Source organism: Bombus pascuorum, chromosome 11 (assembly GCF_905332965.1).
Source record: "Bombus pascuorum chromosome 11, iyBomPasc1.1, whole genome shotgun sequence".
Taxonomy (NCBI): Eukaryota; Metazoa; Arthropoda; class Insecta; order Hymenoptera; family Apidae; genus Bombus; species Bombus pascuorum.
In genome coordinates, this window is record NC_083498.1 from 12399311 (window position 1) to 12423807 (window position 24497).

At 40.1% G+C, this 24497-nt stretch overlaps 1 protein-coding gene across 1 annotated transcript; it reads left to right on the forward strand.

Moving 5' to 3' along the window:
• The first annotated feature begins 4723 nt into the window (after window positions 1-4723).
• LOC132912248 (uncharacterized) lies at window positions 4724-24236 on the forward strand. The gene is made up of 11 exons (XM_060969520.1): window positions 4724-4875; window positions 8330-8358; window positions 8708-8810; window positions 9018-9144; window positions 18414-18603; window positions 19197-19314; window positions 20032-20288; window positions 20829-21125; window positions 21410-21628; window positions 22053-22187; window positions 22297-24236. The coding sequence occupies exons 1-11, from the start codon at window positions 4841-4843 to the stop codon at window positions 22434-22436; spliced, it is 1650 nt and encodes a 549-aa protein (XP_060825503.1). The 5' UTR covers window positions 4724-4840; the 3' UTR covers window positions 22437-24236.
• The last annotated feature ends 261 nt before the right edge of the window (window positions 24237-24497 follow it).

The window sequence follows — 24497 nt, forward strand, 5'->3', positions numbered from 1 at the left end:
ACTGATGTTCATAGAGACGGTAAACAACGGCGACGTATATTAACGCAATCGTTATGCAATGTCCCTGGTACTTCCACGTTCCGTTGATTCGTGGCTGATAATCGTACGATCCGACAGCAAGAATTACAAGGATCTTACGTCATTTTGAGAAAAAAAAAGAACGAGAGTTCGCCTACAGTGACTCACGAAAGTATTCCAAGTTCTACCGTACTCGTGATATTTCGTTCGTACAACGAAAAATTTGAATAGCTGGTACCAGTCGATTCGTCCTGAGAAATGGAATTCTATTTTTCTTAATATAGGTTGGAAAGTATCGTGAAATTTTTATTCCTATCGTACATATTAAAAATATACAGTTCTTTAAGAGCTATTATAATTATCAGTCCGAAGGTGGCTAACGTTACGGAACCAGGATTACAATTTCCGACACAACTTGCTCGATTTTACCACTATATTTTACGAATCCTTTCTCCGCAAAGCTTCTCGAGTTTCCTTGTACGAGAATTTTTCTGTATCGAAAGAAAAATACAGGAAATCAGATAGAAACGATACGCGGAAACTTTCACGCGTGTTTGTTCTCTTGTCGCGGAAAATTTATGGAAGAACGCGAGTCTCCCCGATCAGAAGGTATGGAGCCGGTTTCAACGATGCGTTGGTTGCGTGTAGCTATTCAGGGCAGTTTCTGTCGCCGTGGAAGCACAAACATCGACGGGTCTGGCATACTAATAAGCCTGATCGCGCGTATTCGTCATCTTCATCATTTTTGCGTTCCTCTTTCCAGAAGACCAGTCACCATTCGCAACGATATACGCTACTGGCCACGAGTATCACGAAAACTATTATTCTCGTGAATTCTCGCTCTCATACGGATATTTTCAGACACCTTTTCACCCCGTTTCAAGCATTTCCTTTTGTAAAACGTGTACAAGCATCGACCGCGGTATCGATTAACGCTTAGCAGGCATAACCAAGCTCCCTACCGGTCGAGAACAATAGACCGTGTACTCGTATAAGCGACCGTTGCTTACAGAAGTTAATAACGTCGGACAACATTACCATGCATTTCCCTATCCTGTTTGCTGGCGTAGAGAAGGCGAACAAATCGGTGGGAAATTGTTTCGCGGGTAAATAAATTGGCTGGCTGGCCGACAGGTGCGAAATACCGGTTCCTACGAAACGTGTACACCCTTTGGTTCTTCCATTCGAAAAAGAAATATATCTTTTTGCTAGAAATGTTCTTAAATTTACGACAAGTGGTCCCTAAATACATACATATGCATACGTATCAGTATCGATATTAGAACGAACAGAATTCTAGAGGAAATTAGTTTGTTCCGGCATAGCCGACTGTAATATGGTAAATTCAAGGGAAACTTTAAAACGATAAGGATCAAAAGATAATATCCATGTCGTAACACTAAGGAAATTTAGAAAATGTAAGATCCTATGCACGGTATTAAATTTTCCAAAGCGACCAAATTCGATCTTGCAAAGAATTTATTGGTTATTGAAAATCGAAGGCGATAATTGAAAATTTTCACGAGCCATTGCAACTTTTGCTCGATCGAGAAATCTGACGAGAAATCGACGTGGGTCAATTCGAAAAGTTGCCGACTCTACAGATGACTAGAACATCGAAGCGATCGACTTTATCTCCATAAAACTAGTCTATCGAAAGAAACTAGCCAGAAAGCTAAAACAAGGACACGATGAACAAAGTAGATTGTTTGTCATCGCTGAATCTTGCGAGGGACAGCGAAATCACGAGGTTCGTACGGTACTCGCCTCTTGTCCCAGTTACTTTGGATGCCGACAAATCGTGGCAATTAGGCTATCTTCGAAACGAGGCTCTCGTTCATCGACTGTATCGATAACCAGTTGATAGACTTTCGGATCGATATTCGAAGAAGCTTCAATCAGGGAAAATATTTCGAAATATTCGCCCCGACTCGAAAATATCGCGATACATGCGGAGACTGAGACGAATCTTAGAAATAATTGGAGAATTATCCGATCATCTTAAAATCAGACGCGAAGTTTAGGACTTTTTATCTAAAATTTAGGGTTTTTTATTTAAAATAAAAATAAATCTCTCCTCGTATAAATAGTCTCAACGAAATTGCGTCAATGGAAGATTATAATCGGTTAGCGATCTTTTTGATAACTTAAATTAATTATCGCGTGATATATGAAATCAGAAGATGTTCGGATATTTATAAATAGCGATGTGAAATCACATGGATTTATCGTTTTATCCCATCGAATCTTAATGATATATAGCGTAAATTAGTTAAACTCGTAACATTTAATTTTTTCGTAAAACATTTAATATTTCTTGACTCGGATTATTTTGTAATCGATTCGCAAGCATGAAATGTCATAAATGTCGACAACGGTGTAAAAAGCAACGGCGAATCTACGTATGTAATTATAATTATTAGCGATATCATTATACTCATAGCGGGTTAATTTAAACTGGAAATACCAGAATTTCTGTGTTGAATTTCTCTGCAACCCGAGTTACCTGTCTCGTGCGCGATTCCATGCGAAACCATGACACGCATTAATCGTTGTGGCTTGACCAGTCGTGTCGCGACACTGGTACCGTGCGATCGTTAAAAGCATTTACATTAATTATCCCATTACGTCGCCGCTAGCAACCGGATATTTCACGAGAACTATCTTTAGACACGCAGTCTCTAGTCGTTTCGGTGCATCCGAAAGGTCGTTTGCTCGCGCCTCGAACATAAACCAACATTTTATCCTACGCTTTAACTTGACATTTTCACGAATCTCTTTAAAGTCACCGGTACATGTGTACAGGGTGTCACAAAGTTCGCATACACATCTAACGACGTTTTGACAATGATAATCTGATCGGCCAGAATTACACACAGGAGATTATTATATACGTAGAATATTCTTTAGTCTACCCGATATTCTTCGGAAGAAGGAGCATTTGAATAAGATCTATTCGGACGACAGGTGTTGAGAAAATCGAGGTTCTACCAGAATTTCAATTTACAATTTGCTTTTAAGGACGAATAGGAAGCACTATTTTTAATTATTATTTTATCGCTAGTTCCTGCATTTTGATTAAATTCCAGCACTGCAACTGCAGCACGATTTTTCCTTAACGACCCTTAATTATTCCATTTCATCGGATGTTGTTCGTCGCGAAATTAAACGGCCAATGTTCGAGCTAACGAAGTCTGACTCCATTGCGTGTCGGGAGAGTAAAAGGGAGCACGATGAATTGCTCTTCCAATCATCTCATTACGCGAGGTCTGCTTAGTTCTAGTCGCATCGAACCAGTCCAAGAACCCATCCTCCGTTTCATTTACGAGAATTTCGCCAAAACTTGCGACCTGCCGTCGGCCCCTGCTACGAACGAGCGAGAATTTCGCGAATTCAAGAAACGCGACTAACTTAGGAATAGTTCCGTATAATCGTGGCAGGCGAACGATCGAAAACGATGCAGCCGAGATCTTAAATTCCCTTTCTGATACCGACAGCTTCGATTGCTCGCGTATTAATCGCAGGCTTTCTGGCCAGTATCGTCGATTGCTAGATTGCAGAGACGCTTTACGAATTCTTAAATGACTTTCGACAAAGTTCGTGTCCAAAGTGTCTTACCATAGTTTATTTGGATCTTGGTCTACTTTTTAAGACTTAAATCCTATAATTTTAAAAACTGGCTCGTCATATATGGTAACAACATTATTTACAAAATGTGTAACTTCTACATACCGTGGGATGTCGTTAAATAATAATAACGATATTTCAAGCGAAAGCTATCTCGTTCCTTTTACCAAACATCTCACACGCTCTTGACGAGCAATCAGAAAGTTTTCGTGGTCCTATTCACGCAACCTTCTCCGTAATGACAGTCGTTATCTTCGACACGAAAAATACCTCGTTAAATCCAGACCTTCGTGCAAACGAACCTCTCGAATAGAATTATAGCGTTGTTCAAAAGCGACCGGACACTTCGTAATACGTTATTCCTATGTCCCTTGGCAGGCAATTTAAAGTCGTGATTTACTAATTATTAATTGGTCGTTGATTTACGCACTTTGGTCAAATCAAACGATATTCTTGCTTCGATTCAACCGCAATATCCAGATACTTGTGAACGATGGTGTACCTCCATCCAACGAACCCTCCTTCGTTCTTTTCGTTAAACGTCGGCGCCCTTTCGAAGGGAACGCTAAAAGCAGAGACACGAACGTAGGTCGTGAACTTCGTTACGCTTCGACGAAAGTTTCCCGGGACAGTGTCAATGTCTCTGGACAGGATATCCTCGGTGCTTGAGAGACTCGAGTGGCCGGCCATCGCGCGTTCTCTGTCTTCCACGAGGAAAAAGGATCCAGAACACTAACACCGCCCCCTCTGGGATCTTCCGACCCCACCTTCTGACCGGTTGTATAGTCGTCGTTGTCGGTCGCTAGGGTCGGAGTTCATTGTGCCACAAGTACATTCCGAGTGCCAGCGACGCCAATTGCTCGTTACATAGCCAGTTGTGAATCGGTCTGTGAAAGAGTCACCGACGTCTCCCAACGCCTTCGACCTCTTTACAAAGTCTCCAGGATCCAACCTGGTGCGTCCTCCCTCGTTCTTTCACTGCACGCTGCATTTCCATTCTTAATCGGTTTATCATACGACAAGGAAGATAGTGCACGAGTTGTGATGTGACGAAGGATCAGACTGTCTTTACGTATGTTTCTCGCCTATCAAAAATTTAGAATCGCTCTTCTCACCGGAGCTATGTCGAATTTTACGACGAGTTTCGTATCGATGCTTGGTCGGTTGAGTGCTCCTAGTACGAATTAAACTCCGGATGTTTATGCAAATTCGTAGTTTTACGAACACTGTGTAAGTAGAGACACGTTTTACCCAGTAGATATTGTAAGGAGGGAGATATAAATATAGAGAACATTGATTTGGATATTTAGGTATAAAAGGCTTTTTATTAAGGCCTTGGATATTCCATGTGTTCTAGCTTTTCTTAAATTCTTAGTTTCCATGGAACATTTACCGATACTAAACTTTTGATTAACAATATACAGTTGTCCGTGTAGTTTGTTGCTGATTGGAGTTTCGAATTGAAGTGCCTTCGTGGAATCGTTCCTTTGTGCTTGATAAATCGCGTTAACGGTTGATTCTCGTTTCACGGATGTAGATTCGTGGCGGGAACTATTAGATGGAAAGGAAGTTTCTCGACTCACCCTGAAAACTTGTGAGAGCTTTTCCAATTAATTCGTTCGCTCTAGCACCGCCTACGACTGTGTGAGATTTTAATTAACGCCGGTGAGCGCTTGATAAAAACTCCTGCACGATGAAAGACGAGCAACGGTTACATCATTAACCGATTTTTCGTCACACTGTCGAGTCCCACGTGCGATTGATGTTCGCGTGTCCTATGCCCCGCTGATGGGGTAGGATTTCCCATGGGAAACCGTGTGATGTTAGATCGTGTAAGACTTCTTTGGAATTCTTTGAATCTCGTTCGAAATTACGTACTGGAGCGTGAAGAAGGTAGAACTCCCAAGGCGGCATAATTGTGGATTCTTTGATGAAAATTAACGCGACTGTGCATGGCGTAGAGCGAGCAATCGTTATTTTCCCATCGACCGCATACGGAAAGCCGTGAGAACGATTTCGCAAATCTTAAAAATGCACTGATTTTTCCAACGAACTTTACCAATTTATATCCTACTCTGTACAAGACCCTCGATATATCTCTAATATTAATCTAATATTAATTACGGTCGTTGCAAAGCATAAATTTCGATCGCCGTATCGCCTCTACTAACGACAAAATATACGTCTAGGTGGGCGAATCTGACGTTTATAGGAAATCGCGTTTTACAACTCGAAGTCGCGGGACGTAACACCATAAAATCGCACCGTGCAGCAGCGGTTGTCGCGGATCGTGCGACGCATTCTCTCTTTCGATCGCAACATGAAATTATTCCGCACGAAGAAAACGAATCGACTTGGGAGCACAGAGTTTAGTTTGCACGACTGTTTCAGGCAGTGATTCGCCACGCCTTCGATACGTTTCGCCAACGAAATCGTCGATCACGTAACGCGTGCCTCTGTACCTTCGGATTCGCGACGAATCCAAACGAAACATCGGAATAAAGTTATTCCACGTCGTCGGAGCAATTTGCCACGTATGCAGCGGGATAAGGACAACCGCTTTGGAATTTGCATTCCACGGTACAACGAACCGCGTTGTGCCTGTATTCTCTGTTGTAACGACGATCCACTTTCTATGATTTTTATTGGCGACCAGACAGACGGAGAAATGGAAAGTCGTTGAAGTTAATCGCGCGGTTGTTGATGGCGATCGCAATATGCGCAAGATCGATGTATATAAAATGACGTTTCCTTTTTCGCATAAAACTTTTATGCATATATTATGTGTGTTATATAAAATATTTTGAAATATCATTGGCGTTGTAGAAGAACACGACTGCCATAATTATATTAGTAAAATTTGAACTTGGTAAAATATAAATTAGCAAGCAGAAAGAGAGAGTTCAAAAAGATATCGATGGTGGTGTGTTAAAAATAGAATTTGGTTGATTATGACATATCCGTAAAGGAACAAAATCGTGAGATTTCACCGCGCGAGATCTCATTTCCATTTGGACCAAACGGACTAATTGGCTCTGGGTAGTTTGAGTTTCTTCTTCAAAGCCAAGGTTGAGAATGTAACGGAGATAATCGGATAATTAAGATCTTTCGCGTTAATCCTCCACACTGATCTGAAATCTAGATAGCTTCTCTACAAGCGAGATGATATCTCGTTTTCGGCTGAATCGTAAGCCTAATAGATTCATTCAGCGATGCGATCGCCTTCTCTTTCGACGCGATGATACGTCGAGAGCGGCGTTAGGCAAAGTATCAGCGAGGAATTTCTCACGGCGGTGACAGCAGAACCAACATCGAAAATATTTCTCCTGCGATCTTCCTATCCGATGTTGCAGCACTCGAGCGTGGAAAAAATGACAAGAGATTGAATTATAAACCACATGTGGCGACCGCCACGTTTCGAAGCCACCCAACCAAGAACGACGGAGCGTCAGTCGGTGACATTAGACGCGGTCGAAAGTGTAAGCTCGTCGCTTGTTGCGGTCTATGGCCACCATTATTGATTTCACGGTGTATTCGTAACAGAAAACATACGTACAATTTGCGAGAATATCAGCCTTGGTATGGAAGATTCCGTGAACGAATTTTAAATCTACTCTTTGGTAGTAGATTTCGAAATTCTTGTTTTTAAAACTATAATTGATTCAGCAAAGTTAAGTCTTTATATTCCATGGACGTTGTACTATGAGTCCATGAACGAAATTTCAAACTACCTTTTATTACCAGTCCTCGTCGTCGAAAGTGTAATTAATTAAGTAAAATTAATTCCGTTGTTTCTTGTTTTTTCTGCGGATGTTGTACCGTGTACACGATACGTTAGTTATTTAAATTTCCTATCGGTGTTTGCGTAACTTTTACGCGCTATTTCGTTCGACCCTAAATGGCTGAAATATTTCGTCAGAGTCTCATTATTTACGTAGAGGCGTATGTTTATCGAATACGTTACTCGGTTGATTACCGGCCAGTAAATCGGCCAATTGGAGCAACTTAACGTTTCCTGTCGAGAAGAACGTCCTTTGAAAGAGATCGTTCGTCCCTCTTACGTCAAATATGGGCGACGCAATTTCCGCTAGCAACGTCTGAACGCAACGCCGTGCCACGCCGTCTGTTTCTTTCCACTAGCCAATCTTCTATTTCCCATTCTCCGTCTCTCTATATGAGAATCCAATTTACCACGCGAAAATACAGGATGTCCAATGACAAGAACTCGAATCCGGTGACCTTTTTTCGTTACTTTTAAACGCTGAATTAATTCTTAAAATATTGCCCGCGTTTTTCCGCACTCCTTGTATAATTTGCATTTTACGCAAAATGGGAAACGTAATTGGAAACTTATGGACGCTCATTGAGCGTCTCGATGGATATATGTAATTGGATCGATAGAAATTGCAAACAAGAGCAAGGAGTGTGGCGAAACGGTTTTCTCAGATCGTTAGAGACATCGACGCGCGTAACGTCTCTTGTTACCGATAGTAACGGGACACTTTTGCGTTTAAAGAGCAGCCATTTACACCACTCGATACGTCGATCCATTTCCGGCGAAAGAATGACACGCAAGACGATGAATGCGCTATGTTCGTTCGATTTACGCCGACGTCCAGCCACCACCTCATATACCGACGAATCTTTTTGAAATGGCTAATTGAACGTTCACCTTGGTGTCCAGGCTTTCACTGCAGACAACTTTCGACGAAAGTGAGTACGGAAAACTATCAAAATTTTGAATTCTGAAATTTTGTACTCCTCGCGGTCCGAGTTACATACTTTGAACGTTTTATCACTGTCGGTGCATTTTACTCTTGCCAATACTTTGATTACATTCGAAGACCGTTCGTGATTTGCTTATAATTATAAAGATATATATTCAAGATCTAGATTTTTGTGGCAACAAAATTTTATTTTCCATCGAATCGAATTTTCATTGAAAACAATTGGTCTTATACGCCAAGAATATGCAACGAGATGTAGTGCAGAATGGAGCACCATGTAGCGAAAGAATAACGACGGAATAGGCTGAGAATTGTAGCGCAGGGAAATTTGTTAGCAGTTGAAATGAGCGGTTCCAGGGTCTGGCAGTTGGTCCTGTTCCTGATTGTATCTTCTTCGAGGGTATTCTCAGCGGACAACGTGTGTTCGAGGATGGAAAAGTAAGTATAACGATATATAATGATGAATATGTTCGATAAATGAAATATTCCGAATGCGAATGTTAAACACGTTCGTGGACGAGCCTTGACAGTAACCCAGAGTTCGTAATTTAACACGCGGTCACTGGGTCCCGTGACACGCTACCGGTGTTCTCCCGATAAGGAAATCACGCGATAGACGGATACTTAATTGATCAAACATTACAGCTATACGATCACTTCGATGGAAACGTACACGGAACCGGTTGTCGTCAACACGTTCACTTGGTGCCTGCAGATTCCACCCAGGTGTCCGAAGACACGAACGGAGATGAGGCAACGATACCGCGTGAAGGTAAGCGGATTTTTTTCCTTAAATTTTGTTTCGTTCGGATTTTTCCATAACCGCTGTACTTCTTTTAACTTAGAGTGTTTTATTGTACGTTTACCGATTTATTCGTCCGTTTAACACCATAAAACGCCATTCGAGAAAGTGATTTCGAGCACTTGAGTTAGATAGAAAGTAATTAACTACGACGGATAAAATTGCTAATTTTATAAAAGATTTTAATTAAGCGCGTGCCACTTAATTGGAAACATCCGTAGTCTGTTAATGCCAGTAACACCTTTTGATAAACGTCGAGAAAAAATCGCAAGTTTCGTCAGCTCGTATCTCGCCGGAAACTCTTACGAAAAGACATTCCTCCTACGTTGGAGCACGAGGAGAGGAAAGACCAGAATGACCCGAGAAATTTGCAATAAATCCACCAACGAGTATGTAATGTTGCCCGTTACACGCAGCAATAAAAGCACAGTGGCAAAAGTCTTCCGCCTCTCTCGTTTCGATCCCTCTCTCGCTCTCACGCTGGATAAAACCGTGCGAGTTAATTACAGGGAAAGCGAGTGTCTTGTAATGTCTAATGAAACGTCTGAAAATGGTATTGTGGGCGCAAGAATCGAAAGATGTGTCTGGACTGAGCCTCTTGTGTCGTTCGAGTTGCGTGAAAAGAGGAACTCGCCGTTGCAGATGGAAATAAGAAAGAATTTACATATTGGCGGCGGGATAACGAATCGCAGCGAAATGCGAGCAACGTTCTTCCGATGCGTTTTCACGCGATCGACCAAAGCACGAAGAAAATTTCCCGTAAGGTATTCTTCTGTAAGGAACGTTCACCCACGTTCGCTTTTCCAAGTAGCGCTTAGAACGTGAAATATATTGTTTCGAGTGTCGTTACGTAGGAATAGCGTTCGTTTAACCGAGTCGTTTAACCGTTTCCTGTTTAACGATCGAAACATACACCGACGAGCTAACGTGGAAATTAGAAACCGTTAACGAACGTGTAGTGTTGCGTGCGATTTATTAAAATACATCGTAGGATTTTTATACGCGAAGAGTTACAAGAAAGAACGCGCAGTTGCACAACCAGTCAAACAGTTTCACGCTTCTTATCTCTTACAATGTAAGACGTTAATTACCGTTAAAGTAAAAAGTTTCTAAAATTAGTGCTATCCAACTTCGATCTTGCGAAAATGATATCGTTTTCCTTATTTCTCCGTGGGACGTAGCGATCGTCGAAGAATCAGGTATTTTTCTGGCGTAATTAACATCGTGTTATGTCTTCGCGCTATTTTACATTCACACCTCGTGTTCCACCGTGCGGTTTACTCCTTCCTTCCTTCTTTCGTTTATTTCAATTGTTTCCTTTGCTCCTTTAAATCTATTTTCTCCTTTCTTAATTAAATAACATTTTACGGCAGTGTACGAGTCTTGGAAGGTAAATTATCAATTACATCTTTTTATCCTCGCGTCTCGTTGTACAATCTTGCCATAGGTAGCGATGTATTTTTACGAATCACTAAAATCGACTTAGAGAGTGAAACAATTTAGATCTTACCCTTTTGCTTGCATTTATAAAAAATATGAATTTATCCTTTTCAATTCACAGTGATCGTTAAAGCTTCCGAGCGACTGATTTAACGTTATTAAAGGAATTGAGTAGAAAGTGTATCAGCGTTACGTTAAGTGGAACTATTCGATGGATTTTGCAACACGTGACACGCGTCCACGTTGGGATCCGAACAAAAAGACACCGGTCGTGATTACTCGTACAATTTTTTGCGGATGAAGTGCCATTCCTGGCCATTTTATACCATACTCGCCATACTCCGCTCGATAATTACCATATACCAGCGAACTAATCACCATCGAGCCACGATTAATCAATTAGACTGTGATCCACGCGGTGTTTCCTATTTATCTCGCAATGGATCAAGATTCCGACAATGATTTCGGTAGCCAGCTAATATCCTCGATCGAAACCCGTTACACGATCTTACGCAACGATTTGCGTCCACATGTGGAGCAACTACTGCCGGAAGAAAGTGAGCGCGGTGGTTAATGCAAATGTGGTCGAACCGTAGAAAAAAAAGCATCTCTCTGTTTCTCTGCGTCGATCGGAGATGTATATTTGCCGAAAGAGATACTCCGAGAACATAAATTATCTCTGCTGCATTCTTTATATATTTATATTTTATATTTTTTCTTTCCTTTCCTGTTTCTTTTCTTTGTTAAAAAGATTCTTAAGTTTGAGGAAAACATGAAAGAATTTTTGTTTCAATTTTATGCCAACTAAAATTTTTCTCAAAATGTTACGAGCCTTTTTACTTCTAAAGACAAGAGCGAAAGAAATCGTATTTAAAGTAGGACGGTACATCGATATGATCGTAAAAAGAGAAGACGTATACTGTTGTCACGTTTCTCGGTACATAATTATTAATTCGTTTTTAATTTGCTATATCAGTGTGCTATCGCCACGAATCTACCGAAGTGAAATTATTTTTTCGACCATGACCAATTTTACGATCTCACGATATCTCTTCTACCAACGGTACCTACAACGAAATGATCCGACAGCGTAACTCTTTCGCAAGGAAACGTCGGTGTTCCGATTGTTTCCAATCGATGTCGAATAAACTTGGACACACGGTACCCTTCTAACTTACGTCCGAAACTTTCTCCAAAGAGAATCGAAAGACACGAATAAGGGGGTAACTTTGTCGATCGGATCGAGCACCGAGCAACTGTTTCGAGCTCAGCTCGTGCGTGTACACGCAGTTAGCCGATGATCGAGATAACAAATTTCCGGAAGAGAAAAGGGGCCTCGTCTAAATTCCTCGGTTTTCGCAATCGACCAGGCGCATTAAACTCAAGAACAGCTGCTCTGGAATGGAAAATCCTGAAGAACACGCGCCCACGAGAACACTTTCGTACAGCGGATTTCACGCGTAGGTGTACGTAGTTGTTCAACCTTTTTTGTCCGATAAACAGATCGCTGCGACGCCTTGATATCCAACCCACTCTTTCAAATCGTCGTTCTATATTCGTCGCTGGTGTTATTCGATTCTCGATCTAAATGCAGCTCCGGAGAAATCTTCGTAGTTGAGTTGTTTTAAGCGGAATAGCAGAGGAGAGTGGCTGAAACGCTTAAGAACATTCTCGTCAAATCAAAATGAAAATCGATGACAGCCTCGTTCCGATACCAATATGAAACCAAGAAAAAATGACAGTTTTTATAGAATTTGTATCGAAAACGGATGAAAAGATGTCATTTTTATAGAACGTCCGTAGAAACGCGAAACGTGTACAGTAGCGTAAACGAGAGACACGCAGTCGCGGTGCGATACCAACAATGAGAGCGTATCCCCATGAGAAAAAGGTGAAGCATCGAACGTTCGGTGTATATAGCACGTTACCCAAGTCTCTCACGGCTAGAGTAGCGTTTAATATTTATTACGTAGGAACATCGAGCAGCGTTTTGCTCCGTACTACACGAACGGTTGCATAACAGAAGCGTAGAGAAAGATACAGCGGCTCTAAGAATTATTAGGTCGAGTCGTAAGCTCGTTCGCAGTTTGCTAAATAAATGCGATGAAACGTAATCCGATCGAGGAGCAACGTATCCGTCGAGATTATTAGATGTATGTGAATACAAAGGAACGCGTGGATAAATTGCAAGGTAGAAGATATATATTTTAAATACCGAAGTGTAAATACAGAGTTCGGAATATAATACGAGCTGATCCAGATCCGCACGCTGGCAGTGTTACCCTATGACTGAAAACCCTGAAGCCAACGTCGCCTCTACCGTTTATGGTTTGCCTCCGACGCGGTCTTTTGTCTATACGCTGTCGATGGCTTCGATGCCTGAGAAAACTAAAAGATCAGATGTAGAATTTTCTTAGAAGCGACGACCACTTCAACAGTATCTATAAATACGTTGTATTTTTGGAAATCTGTTTAGGGAGAAGCTTTTGAATACATATGTTAAAAGAAGTTGTAAGCGAGACAGCTGCGAGTAACAAATCCATTTCAAAAATTGTTCGTTTCTAGATTTGATAATCCTTGTAAATGAAAGATAACGATAGAAATTAAAAACTTTGTGAAAGTACGTTCGATCGTATACCCTGAAGCCAACGTCGCCTCTACCGTTTATGGTTTGCCTCCGACGCGGTCTTTTGTCTATACGCTGTCGATGCCTGAGAAAACTAAAAGATCAGATGTAAAATTTTCTTAGAAGCGACGACCACTTCAACGGTATCTATAAATACGTTGTATTTTTGGAAATCTGTTTAGGGAGAAGCTTTTGAATACATATGTTAAAAGAAGTTGTAAGCGAGACAGCTGCGAGTAACAAATCCATTTAAAAAATTGTTCGTTTCTAGATTTGATAATCCTTGTAAATGAAAGATAACGATAGAAATTAAAAACCTTGTGAAAGTACGTTCGATCGTATCGATCAAATTCATTTGTTCGAATATACGATGATTAAAATTTTATTCCGCAGGAAATATTTGACGTGTATCTAGTTAATAGTAATATCTAACGATAACGATAGGAAGAAATAAAGCAAGGAGAAAGAGCGCCGAGTTTAGCATTGAAACACGCGGATATTAATCAGAGTGATAGCAGTTAGGTAACCTCGGAGATAGTAGCAATGGGAAGCATTGGTAAGACAATGCGGGTAGGCCTTGAACGCGTTTCAAAGTAGATCTAGACGTTCGTAAACGGCGTTCTATGATACGAGTGACGTGTAAATATATAACAAGAAACTTTAGTAGCTTTTTTCGAAAGTGACTAGGATGTCCTAGAAAAATGGAGCGATGTAAAGGATCGGGTGTGAAAACGAGGTTCAAAAGGAAGGGGAGAAACGCGAGATAGGATTGGTGCAAAGAAAACGGACACGAAGCTGACGTCCGACATCCCGAGGTCGTTTGATGTTTTCTGACGAGCGACAAAGCAAGGAAAAGAAAAACAGCGATACCGTTAATTACACAATTTTTAAACCATTACGTGAAACGTTTGTTGGTTGGAATTTAAATCTACTTCTTACGGAGCGTCTACAATTGCTAGGCATCGAATTAGGATCGCGTCTATCGTAGTTGGAAAATTCACTTTTCTAACTACGACACGTTTCGTTATATAAGGAAAAAGAAAAATATATTTTCTATATTATTAAACGAGATACGTAGACAATCGGGTATAGTCATCGATTGTTCCATAGCCAGACAATTCGCTCAACTTGAATGCCAGTGAAAATATCTAGAGTTTGATTAAACCACCTGTGCGCTCATCGTCGTACTAAATGAATTATCCGATTTACGAAATGCCGATTACAAAAATTCGGAATGTTTAACGTAACAATGACAACGGAAAACGTATAAGATCGTAGAAAATAGTCGAAAGCAATTATTTGGTAGGATTATAAAGAAGAGGAGACAGGTGTTACGTAAACAGATCCGTCCGTGCTACTTTCTGTTACAACTACCACATCGTAAATATTGTCACAATTACCGTGTCGTGATTATTAATCACGCTAATTCTATCTTGTCGTAATTAATTCTTTCCATCGATCGAACCTGTCAACTTGTTGCGCAACACAATTAAGCAAAACGTTTTCTGCATGTTGTCCGCTGTAAAGAAGAAAACATACGCGAAACCCTCGATTAACTAATCCACGCGGTATAATTTAATAATATATGTCTTACATAGTGGAATACGGTAAAACGTTAATAGAATTTCTCAGGATTTGGATTATGTGCGCAGGATATACTTTAAACGATATTAAAGGAAATACAGTCAGCGACAAAAGTATTCTGTCGATTAAATATTTCATATTCAGTTTCTAAAACGTGCAATTCAGAGGCTTTAAAGGCAGAGAATGAAACAAGTCGCGTCAGAAACTTTAGTTTTACAACACACGATACGCGCATTCGTAAAATCATTCTATGGCGAATGTATAAATACTTTTGCGAGCCATTAATCGATAGCTACCAAATTACAGGAAAGTAAGGCAAGTGGATATATTGTGATATAAGCCAAATTAAGAAGAATCTTTTAAACCGATAGAAAGACCGGATCCAAGCTTAATGCAAGCATCGAATCGAATACTTTTGTAAATCGCTGTACAGAGAAACTTAAGAGGCCTGGAACGCCTGCTTACGGTTTTTGCAACTAGCTTCGTGAAAAGACACGAATTAGAAGGAACGAGACACGCGATATCTTAGTAAGTACGTAAAACTTTCAAGAAAGACGGAAATCGCGCAACGAGGATTACGTGCATTGACTTTATGCATGAGATCGACTCGTACGAATGATCTATGTCGGTCTATGAAAACCGACTGATTATTTATCGATTCGTGGAATTGCCGGATTAAATCTATTCCGTTCGTTGAAACGCCGAGCCACAATCTGGACCGAGTATTTACGTGTAACGAACTTTGATCGATGTCGAAAGACTCATCGGAATCGTAAAACGACGTCGTTAATTGACACATTAAGAACTGTTTCCTGGTAGAATTTCAAATTACACATTTTACCGTAATAGCGTGACTTCATTAACGTCCATTATATCTTTCCGACTTTATCATCAGTTATTTATTATTCGATCGATGATGACTTCTGGTCGTTTCTTACGACCAATACTCGATCCGATCTTCCCAACTTTATTTAGTCTCGTCGAAACGAAACTCGTTTCGGATGTGCATAATGCTATAATAATCAGGTTACGGACGATTATGCAGATTCCGGTTTCCATAAATACGACTAAAAGAAATGGAACTCAAACAAGAACTCGTTTCGTTCGATGAATATTATACAATTTAAATATTTTGCATATTTTTTAATTCATAAGCTACGCTTCGTAAGAGTAAAACTATCCTAAAATTTGCAATCTTAATATGCATCGTGGTTAACGTAACAAGAAATGACATGTTTCGAAACATATTAGGAAACGATATTTCCTGAAATATGTAGATTCGATGCAGGACGGTGAACATTATCGAGTATTCCTCGACTTATTAACGCGCAATAACCGATGTTAAGAAGCTGTAAAATGTTTTTTTGCGTAACGAATCTCTAGTTCGAACAAACAGATACTAATTACAATATTGTATCGAGTCGATGGCGTCATTTATGGACATTAATCGACTTTATCTTTCACAACGATCTGCAAAACCATCGATAGTTTCATTGAATGCGAATCGCGTGAATTCCCTCCCGGAAGAAATGTAATAAGCATAAATTGACTTTGAACGATAACGTTTGACATGCAAAAATATCAAACGAGCGATCTACCGCTTCGTTGCTTCATCGGTGCTTGGACGAGAAGCGATGTTTTCTTCCTTTGCCAATGAACATCCCGATTAAAAGATACACTGACATTTGAAACTGGTCGATCGACCAGTCTGACCAGTCCTATATAAATCGTGAGCACTTAACGAAGAAAGGAAATTTGGCTATTAAAATTGGCGGGCATGTAACAAAAACGATCTTGATCCATGTACGATTTTCTCTACTTCTCTAATAATTAATTAAATAATTGTTCATTAAAAAATATAATCAAGGTTCGATACATTTCCATCTTTCTTACGCAAATTATGCGTCTCTGTAATTGTATCTCGCGAAAGTATTTGCATGCGTTTACCATAGAAAACTTTTATACGTTAAATTAATAAAAATAAATTAATTAATTATATAATAATAAATTAAATAATTGTTCATTAAAAAATATAATCAAGGTTCGATACATTTCCATCTTTCTTACGCAAATTATGCGTCTGTGTAATTGTATCTCGCGAAAGTATTTGCATGCGTTTACCATAGAAAACTTTTATACGTTAAATTAATAAAAATAAATTAATTAATTATATAATAATAAATTAAATAATTGTTCATTAAAAAATATAATCAAGGTTCGATACATTTCCATCTTTCTTACGCAAATTATGCGTCTCTGTAATTGTATCTCGCGAAAGCATTTGCATGCGTTTACCATAGAAAACTTTTATACGTTAAATTAGTAAAAATAAAATAATTAATTATATAATAATAAATTAAATAATTGTTCATTAAAAAATATAATCAAGGTTCGATACATTTCCATCTTTCTTACGCAAATTATGCGTCTCTGTAATTGTATCTCGCGAAAGTTTATCATAGAAAACTTTTATACGTTAAATTAATAAAAATGAATTGCTTAATTATAAACGTTAAATTAAACATTTTGACGCGTTAACACCGCAATGTGACACGGCTATCGTGAGTACATTGGTCAAATTTGAAACCAATCGGAAAATGTATATAGAAATTACAAGATATACCATGCTCCCACGTTGGTCCCTTCAATTATTTCGTATTAAAATAATTCTTCTTGACTATCGAGTGACGTAAAAGTCAGAAATGTAACAAAAATGGAAAAAGTCTGCGAACGAAGTATTGGTGGAAATTAGTTTCATGCTCGGGACTATTACTTTCGTTCGTCGGTATAGCAAAGTAAGAAGGAAAGGTAAAGAGAAAGAGAAGCGTGTAATTTACAGACGTGGACTTTGGTTTTCTCGCGCGTATCCACTTACAATGTATTACGAACGAAACTTATACACGCTTGCACGCGCCAACATTTTCCTCTTGCCTTTGTTCTGCGATTGCTCTGCTTTCCTTATCGACGATTGGGATCTCGTTTCAGGCACTGGCTGGGAAAAATGGGATCTTTTCCAAAGATCCAGTAGCCACGTTGCCAGAACAGCTTCGTTCGATGGCTTAGGCGGCCTGGTTTTTGTTCTTTTATCGTTTTTCCAACTACAGTATCATTCGGAGCTAGACGTTTATTGAATCTGCTATTCTATACTCCGTTTGAATAAATCGCATGTTTATCTGCAGTAGCAATTAGGAAAACCGAAGCAGATTTTCCCAAGGGTTACCGATAATGTCACGATAACTTAAAGTATCCCGATTAAAGAAACTATCGTATTAGTAAAGTTTCTACTGCTTTCAACTTTATTAAAAGACTTTGGCGGACGACTACGTGCCATTATATTTGTACAACGACGTATCGCGTATGTTCTAACAAGCATTAAGATTAATGAACTGTTTGTAACCTGATTTCTCTTTGCGTACGAGAAAAAGAATTCTTATCGCTCGCGCTTCGCCATTCTAATGGAAAAACCGATAACTAATAACCGTTATAAGCGAATTACTCAGCGATGGAACAATGGCACAATAACAAAGTAAAATGTCGTTTTTTTAAGTCATATAGTATTACAGACGGTTAACAAAGATTTTGTTCGCAGACCGAGTCAAAGACCAGGATTATAAAGGAATGCTGCGAAGGCTACAAAACGATCTCATCCAATAACGAGGAGGCATCGCCTTCGGGCTTCAAATGCGTGCCTGTCTGTGAAAAATGCCCGTCGGGAATTTGTACCTCGCCAAATCGGTGCCACTGTATTCCCGGCTATGAGGATGACAGCTGCGATACCGGTGAATCTACTTTGCTCCTCTGTTATTTCAAATCTATATATATTTGGTATATCGTGTATGGAATATCGATCAGAAATTAAAGATATTAAAACATTCCTTCGCTTAAAGAAAAAGAATGGAGGAAAATCGTACGTGTTGCGAGCCCTTGGATCGCAATCGCGTATTTCTCGTTAACGCGGACAAGCGGTCGCTTCGCGGAACTCGAAATGAACAAACTACGAAAGCCCGCGATAGGGCGGATATATTTCACGCTCGATGAAACAGGCCGACCTTCCGTAGTCGTAAGAACGCGTGCGAGCAGCGAATAATTTTCACCTAGACGTTGTTACGATTCTGAAATCGGTGATTCGATACTCGACCGTGTTCTCCCCGCTCTCTTTCGCGTCCTGCACGCGTCAAGGTATCGCTTACTCGAGAAAACGTAAAAGTAACGACCAGGTGGTTGATTCGTTCGTTGTACATTACATTACGTTGTACATCGATCATTAGTTGGAGCTATCGGGAGAAAATGTAGGAAAAAATGCGCAAACTTCGCAGTTTGATCGATAATTACATCACGATTCGCGAGAGAATCCGCTCTGTTTTATTCGCAGTATGTCCGCCGGGAACGTGGGGCTTGGAGTGCAAAGAGAAATGCAACTGTACCGAGAATGTACCTTGCAATCCCGTAAATGGACACTGTGTTTGCCCGCCAGGATTACGTGCAGAAATGTAAGATCGTCTATAAATATACATACGTCATCGCTTTGTTAGAACAGTGACAACATTCGAAAGTCGTTGATTTTGAATTACGCTAAAATCTGCCATGTTCAAATAGAGAGGCAGAAATTTTCGAACAATGGAACTTTCTCATGATATTTTATTTCTTCGAACAGAGATCGAGGAGATTCTTGTGCCCGCTAAATTGCATACGTTTTCGGCGCGAGGAGTTACATCCTCGTCGATCCTTTCGCTCGATCTATACGAGAACGTATTTCTGGTAATCGTGTCACTCTTCTGGCAAACAGACGACAGAAAAATTTGCCCCTGTGAAATACGTGATCGATGAAAGAGCACAGACTGACAGTGGAATGTAATCTGGGTTAAAGGAACAACGTTGCTTAGTTAGATAATGATTCCTCTCGATAATTGGCGTTGTTACAGTTACTGCACGCTTCGTGTAACGATCGCGCGGTTAATAAGAACTAAAATAGATTCTTCAAAGAATAGCGACGTTAAAAATCGAAGAGGAAAAAGGATTATGATTCATGGTGACTAGGTTGACTCAACAAGTTCTATCGATTTCTACGCGTCGTGTTTATCGTAGAATTACACGAACACGCTGTACAACCTGTTGATTGAAACACAGCCTAATAAGTGCTCCAATAATGCATACCGTGACACACGCTTACTTCGCGTGGCATACGTAATTGCGGTTTTCACCTCCAGGTGCAATGAGCCGTGTCCGAGCGGTCGCTGGGGACCTGGATGTGCGTTTCTATGCGACTGCAAGGATTCGATCGACGAATGTCATCCTGAAACAGGTCGATGCGTTCACGATGATCTGGATAACACGGTCTCCGTGGAGAACAGCAGCTATTCCCGAAACGCGGACGAGGGAAACAGCGTTACCGTCAATTTCACGATCGTTCAACTTGATAGGGAGACCTCGCGAATTTTGGAAACGGCAGAAACTACCACGAAAGGTAATAAACGACGGTTTATGCGTTTACGGAGAAGTTATAGCTGCAGGAAAGCACGAAACACATACACACGTATATATGTTGCTTTTAAAATAAAAGTATACCGCTGTTTACAGAAACATTCGTGGTATAGTAGGAAATAGATTGCAAATTCATGTTTTTATAAACGTGAGAATATTGTAAGAATAATATAAAATTAATCGATGTATGATATAAGAATTAATTATAAGAATATTTAAAGATGGTATTTAGTCAGGAAATCGTTTTGCTTACTAAATATTCTAATATCTTTCTAATATGGTATACGTGTTCTCCGTGCATTTTTGTACCTCGAAATTTACCAAAACATTTCGCAGTCTAGTAGTCGATAAGACGACGCGTTAGATATTTATTTACGTGATGCAACCGTTAGTGGAAAGTCGCGATCCTAAACACACAGCACGTCGAGCAAATATCTCGGCTTTGAATAAGAGGAGACCGATGGCAAATAGATTTATGTAATTTATGTAATAATCGTTGTTCCATTCGACGAATCGTTGGAAGATATGCACGAAATACTCGCCACGACGGATAATCCTAGTAAAACAACGAATCTGGAAACTACCAACGTCTCGACCACGGATGAGAAGAAAATTGGGGCACAAGCTCGCGACGACGGAAACTCGAGCACCGCCAAGCCTGTCATCGTTTGGGTTTCCGTACCGGAACGGAGGGGCAACCTGGACAGGGATCGAGGGAAATTCGCGATGAAAAACTCTTTTGCGAGACACGTCGATGATAACATCGATCTGCAGGATATCGGTCCGCCTAAAATCGATTATGTCAAAAATATACATAAAGGTAATATACATCAAGCTTTTAAGTGGAATCTCATATTTTTTGATAAATTAGTCGACGCAGCTCGCCGTTCTGTACGAGAACGTATCGAATAATTTATGTCAAACACTCGTTAGTGTGAGATATGTTTCAATTTTGAATATTAAATGCTAACCACAAGTGCGATTAGTATATAATTCTCAAGAGTCATCTAAGCTCGCCATCGCTGTATTTTATTAATCGTCATTATGAAAAATATAAATTTACGCAAATATTCGCAGTCTAATAGTAATAATAACTTCGAACAGACGTTCAACCGGCCCCAATTTCCATGGACATCGCTCTAATCGTGATAGCATCGATCGTATCACTGGGTCTGACCTCGGTAACGGTGGTGATGGTTCTCCACATGCGTTCGAAGCTATTGGAAGCAACAAGAATCTCGATCTACGAAGAAGGGAAGACGAAGAACCAAGAAAATTCGAGCGCAACGAAAATCTCATCGATAGTCACCGGTACTCTTCCCCGTGAGTGCTACGCTTTTCGAAAAATCCTGCTTTTTCGTATCTGGGTGAAGTCTACGCGTCCTTGACCTCGATTTCGTCCACGTAATTTTAACTCGATGACCATCTTGAGGCACTCTTCGAGCTTGGTTTATTCGAGGAGAATTAAAACGGTATCCGGTAACGCGTTTTCCCTTTTTCTCCAAGGCCACTGCATTCGATTCCTCGCTCATGGTGGTGTAACATACGCTGTTACTTCGATGGTCGAAAAATTCAAGTTTTCTAAAAGAAAAGTCCGTAAGACTAAGTCCGTAAGGTGAATCGAGTGTGATATTTAGCTTATTTTTCCATTCGTCTTCTGGAAAACAAATTTACTCGATAAACAAGCTTCTACTTAAACTAAAAACTATTTAACCATAGACATATTGTATGTATGATTCTATCGTAGAAACTCCAATTCGCCTAGTGCCACTGTTTGCTCCCGAGTCTATAGCGATGCCATCGATGACTAACAACGATCTCACGAGCAACTATGCCAATGGAGCTGCCACGATCGGTCTCCGTATATCTGGCAATTTGCACGGTGAGCATATACACGCTTCCTTCTACGAAGATTTATTCGCCATTCCTTCTCCGGAATCTATTATTTCTATTTATTTCATAATTCTTTGTTTTTATTTTACATTTCCTAGGTCTTCTGCAAGAGGATCATTACGATCGACCATCAGCGACGCGGATTCACCTCCAAAGCGACTTCGACTCGAACACGGAGCACGTTTACGACGAAATTCCCCTACAGTCGAGTCCCTTGAATTTCCGTAAAAACACGTGATTGGAAAATAACGTCGAATTAGAAAAAACACAACGCTTTGGATAGAAAACTGTAGCTAGAAATCACTCTGATGCGTGAAAGAGTAAAGGAGAAATTTACGAGGGATCGAATAGCTCAATTAGTGACACGTTTAATCAAAAACAATCTCTATTCGTAGAAACAAGACGGAAGAATGCGAGTTGAATTGAAAGCGTAATGAACGCGCGATCTAAAGTGGAACTAACAATAGGCCGCGCTCTGAATAGAAAATCCCAAATGTCTGGTTAAGAATTTCTCCATTATTCCGAATATCAAAGAAGAAATCTACGAACAACCAGTAGCTCGACTAGCGTCGCATTTAGTTAGAAAAGTTCTTAAATATTTGAGGAACGAAAACGGAAAGAAAGTGAATAAAGTGTCAGGGACGTTTATGCGCGGTTGTTTAAGAGTCACGTTCACGTGCGATTCCGGAGGCGGATGTGAGCTAGCCAGCGCGTCTACGGGACGAAGAAAAATCCAACTGGACTGGTTTCCGACCTTACGCAGCCTCGTCTGAACGTGAGCAAGGCTGAACGTGATCGCGATCGGTTCTCGATCAGGCGGAAAACCGTTCGTGGCACCGATTAAACTATTCGCTACGGGGCGTGTACCCACAAGGAGACTTTTCCTCGAACTCGTTCGCGTCGATCGGCGACCATCGAAAACCCTTTGAACGCGTTTACGTCAGCCGCCAACGCACATGCACGCAATTCGATTAATCTAAATGTCACAAGGGGAAATTCTACGTTAAATAATTTGCTTTTAAATAATTTTTAAGCGAAACGATATATCTTGTAACATAACATGTAACGTATCGTGCGGATTGCAACGTTTTTATATTTATTATACGAACGATTAAGTATATTTATTATATGAAATTTTCTCGTTTTCTTATTCCGTATAATAAATAGAAAAACAGGAGAAATCTATATCGCAACGTGTACGAGATACGCATATGTCTATGCCGCGTAAATGTAACTTAGAAAATAAGGAAACGTAAAATATCTGCGCGGGTCAGGACCGATCCAACTTTTGCCATTGGAGGCTTTAAAATGTACCAAGTAATTTAATCCGCGTTTCTCAAGGATATGTTATCGATTTAGACGAAACGAACATTATCGTAGATGTAGATAGGTGTCTCGTAAGTGTTAAAGCCAAGCGTAAATCCAAAGATTTCGAGATTGAAGCAAAGAGCTCGCTTCAAACGTAATCCAAAGTTTGCGTTTAAGATTTGTCTAGCAGCATCTCGATTACATTTATATCTTCGTTTATGCGCTGACATCATCGATAATAATAGATTCACTTGGAATCCGTGTCATGCGTTTAACGAACGTCGTAGCGACGTTCGGTAAGAAGAGAAAATATGGAAACAGATAAGTCGTAATTAGGATAGAGCTTGCGTAATCGTATTGGTATCAGCGTGTCCAATTCTTGAACCAAGCGTTACCACGATTAAACAATATTCTCGTAATCTTTGCCTTCGTCGTAATCTGGCCGATTTCTCGTTACATTCTCGGGAGTTTTATAATTTTATCGACCTTGGCATACGTTGTCAAGGTCAACTTTCTCATTAATTTCGTTTGTACATATAGTCATCGCGCATCTTTTGTTTCGATTTTAGTATAAACATGTACGCAAAAATATTTTTTAAGTTTACGTCGAGTTTAGATTACGTAATATCGAAAAATTCAATTGTAAGGCTATCGCGAGACTATCGCAGAAGAAATAAAAATTCTGCTACATGGACAATTGATATCGGATTAATAAAGTGTGCTCTTTTTTATATAATTATCATTCTTGCTCCTGGTCAATTACGGTGGATCGTGTACGAATTATCACAACACGAGTCATAACATCCATTTTATCGTACTTTAAATAGGACAGCATCGTACCGTCTCTCCCGCTTACTCGTTTTATCTCGTTCGTGCGCTGCATCCTCTTTGAAGCAACAGTATCGATGGATTATATAAACTGGCAATATACGAGCTTCGCGCGTTGTTCGTATACAGTGGCTAACGAAAGTAATCGAGTACTTATAGACAC

Excerpts from the sequence above, each read along its gene's own strand:
- LOC132912248 (XM_060969520.1), top strand. The coding sequence starts at position 4,841 with ATGTTTATGCAAATTCGTAGTTTTACGAACACTGT. Across the intron at positions 8,359-8,707 it reads GCAGACAACTTTCGACGAAA|CAGTTGAAATGAGCGGTTCC; the intron begins GTGAGTACGGAA and ends GAAATTTGTTAG. Across the intron at positions 18,604-19,196 it reads GGATGACAGCTGCGATACCG|TATGTCCGCCGGGAACGTGG; the intron begins GTGAATCTACTT and ends TTTTATTCGCAG.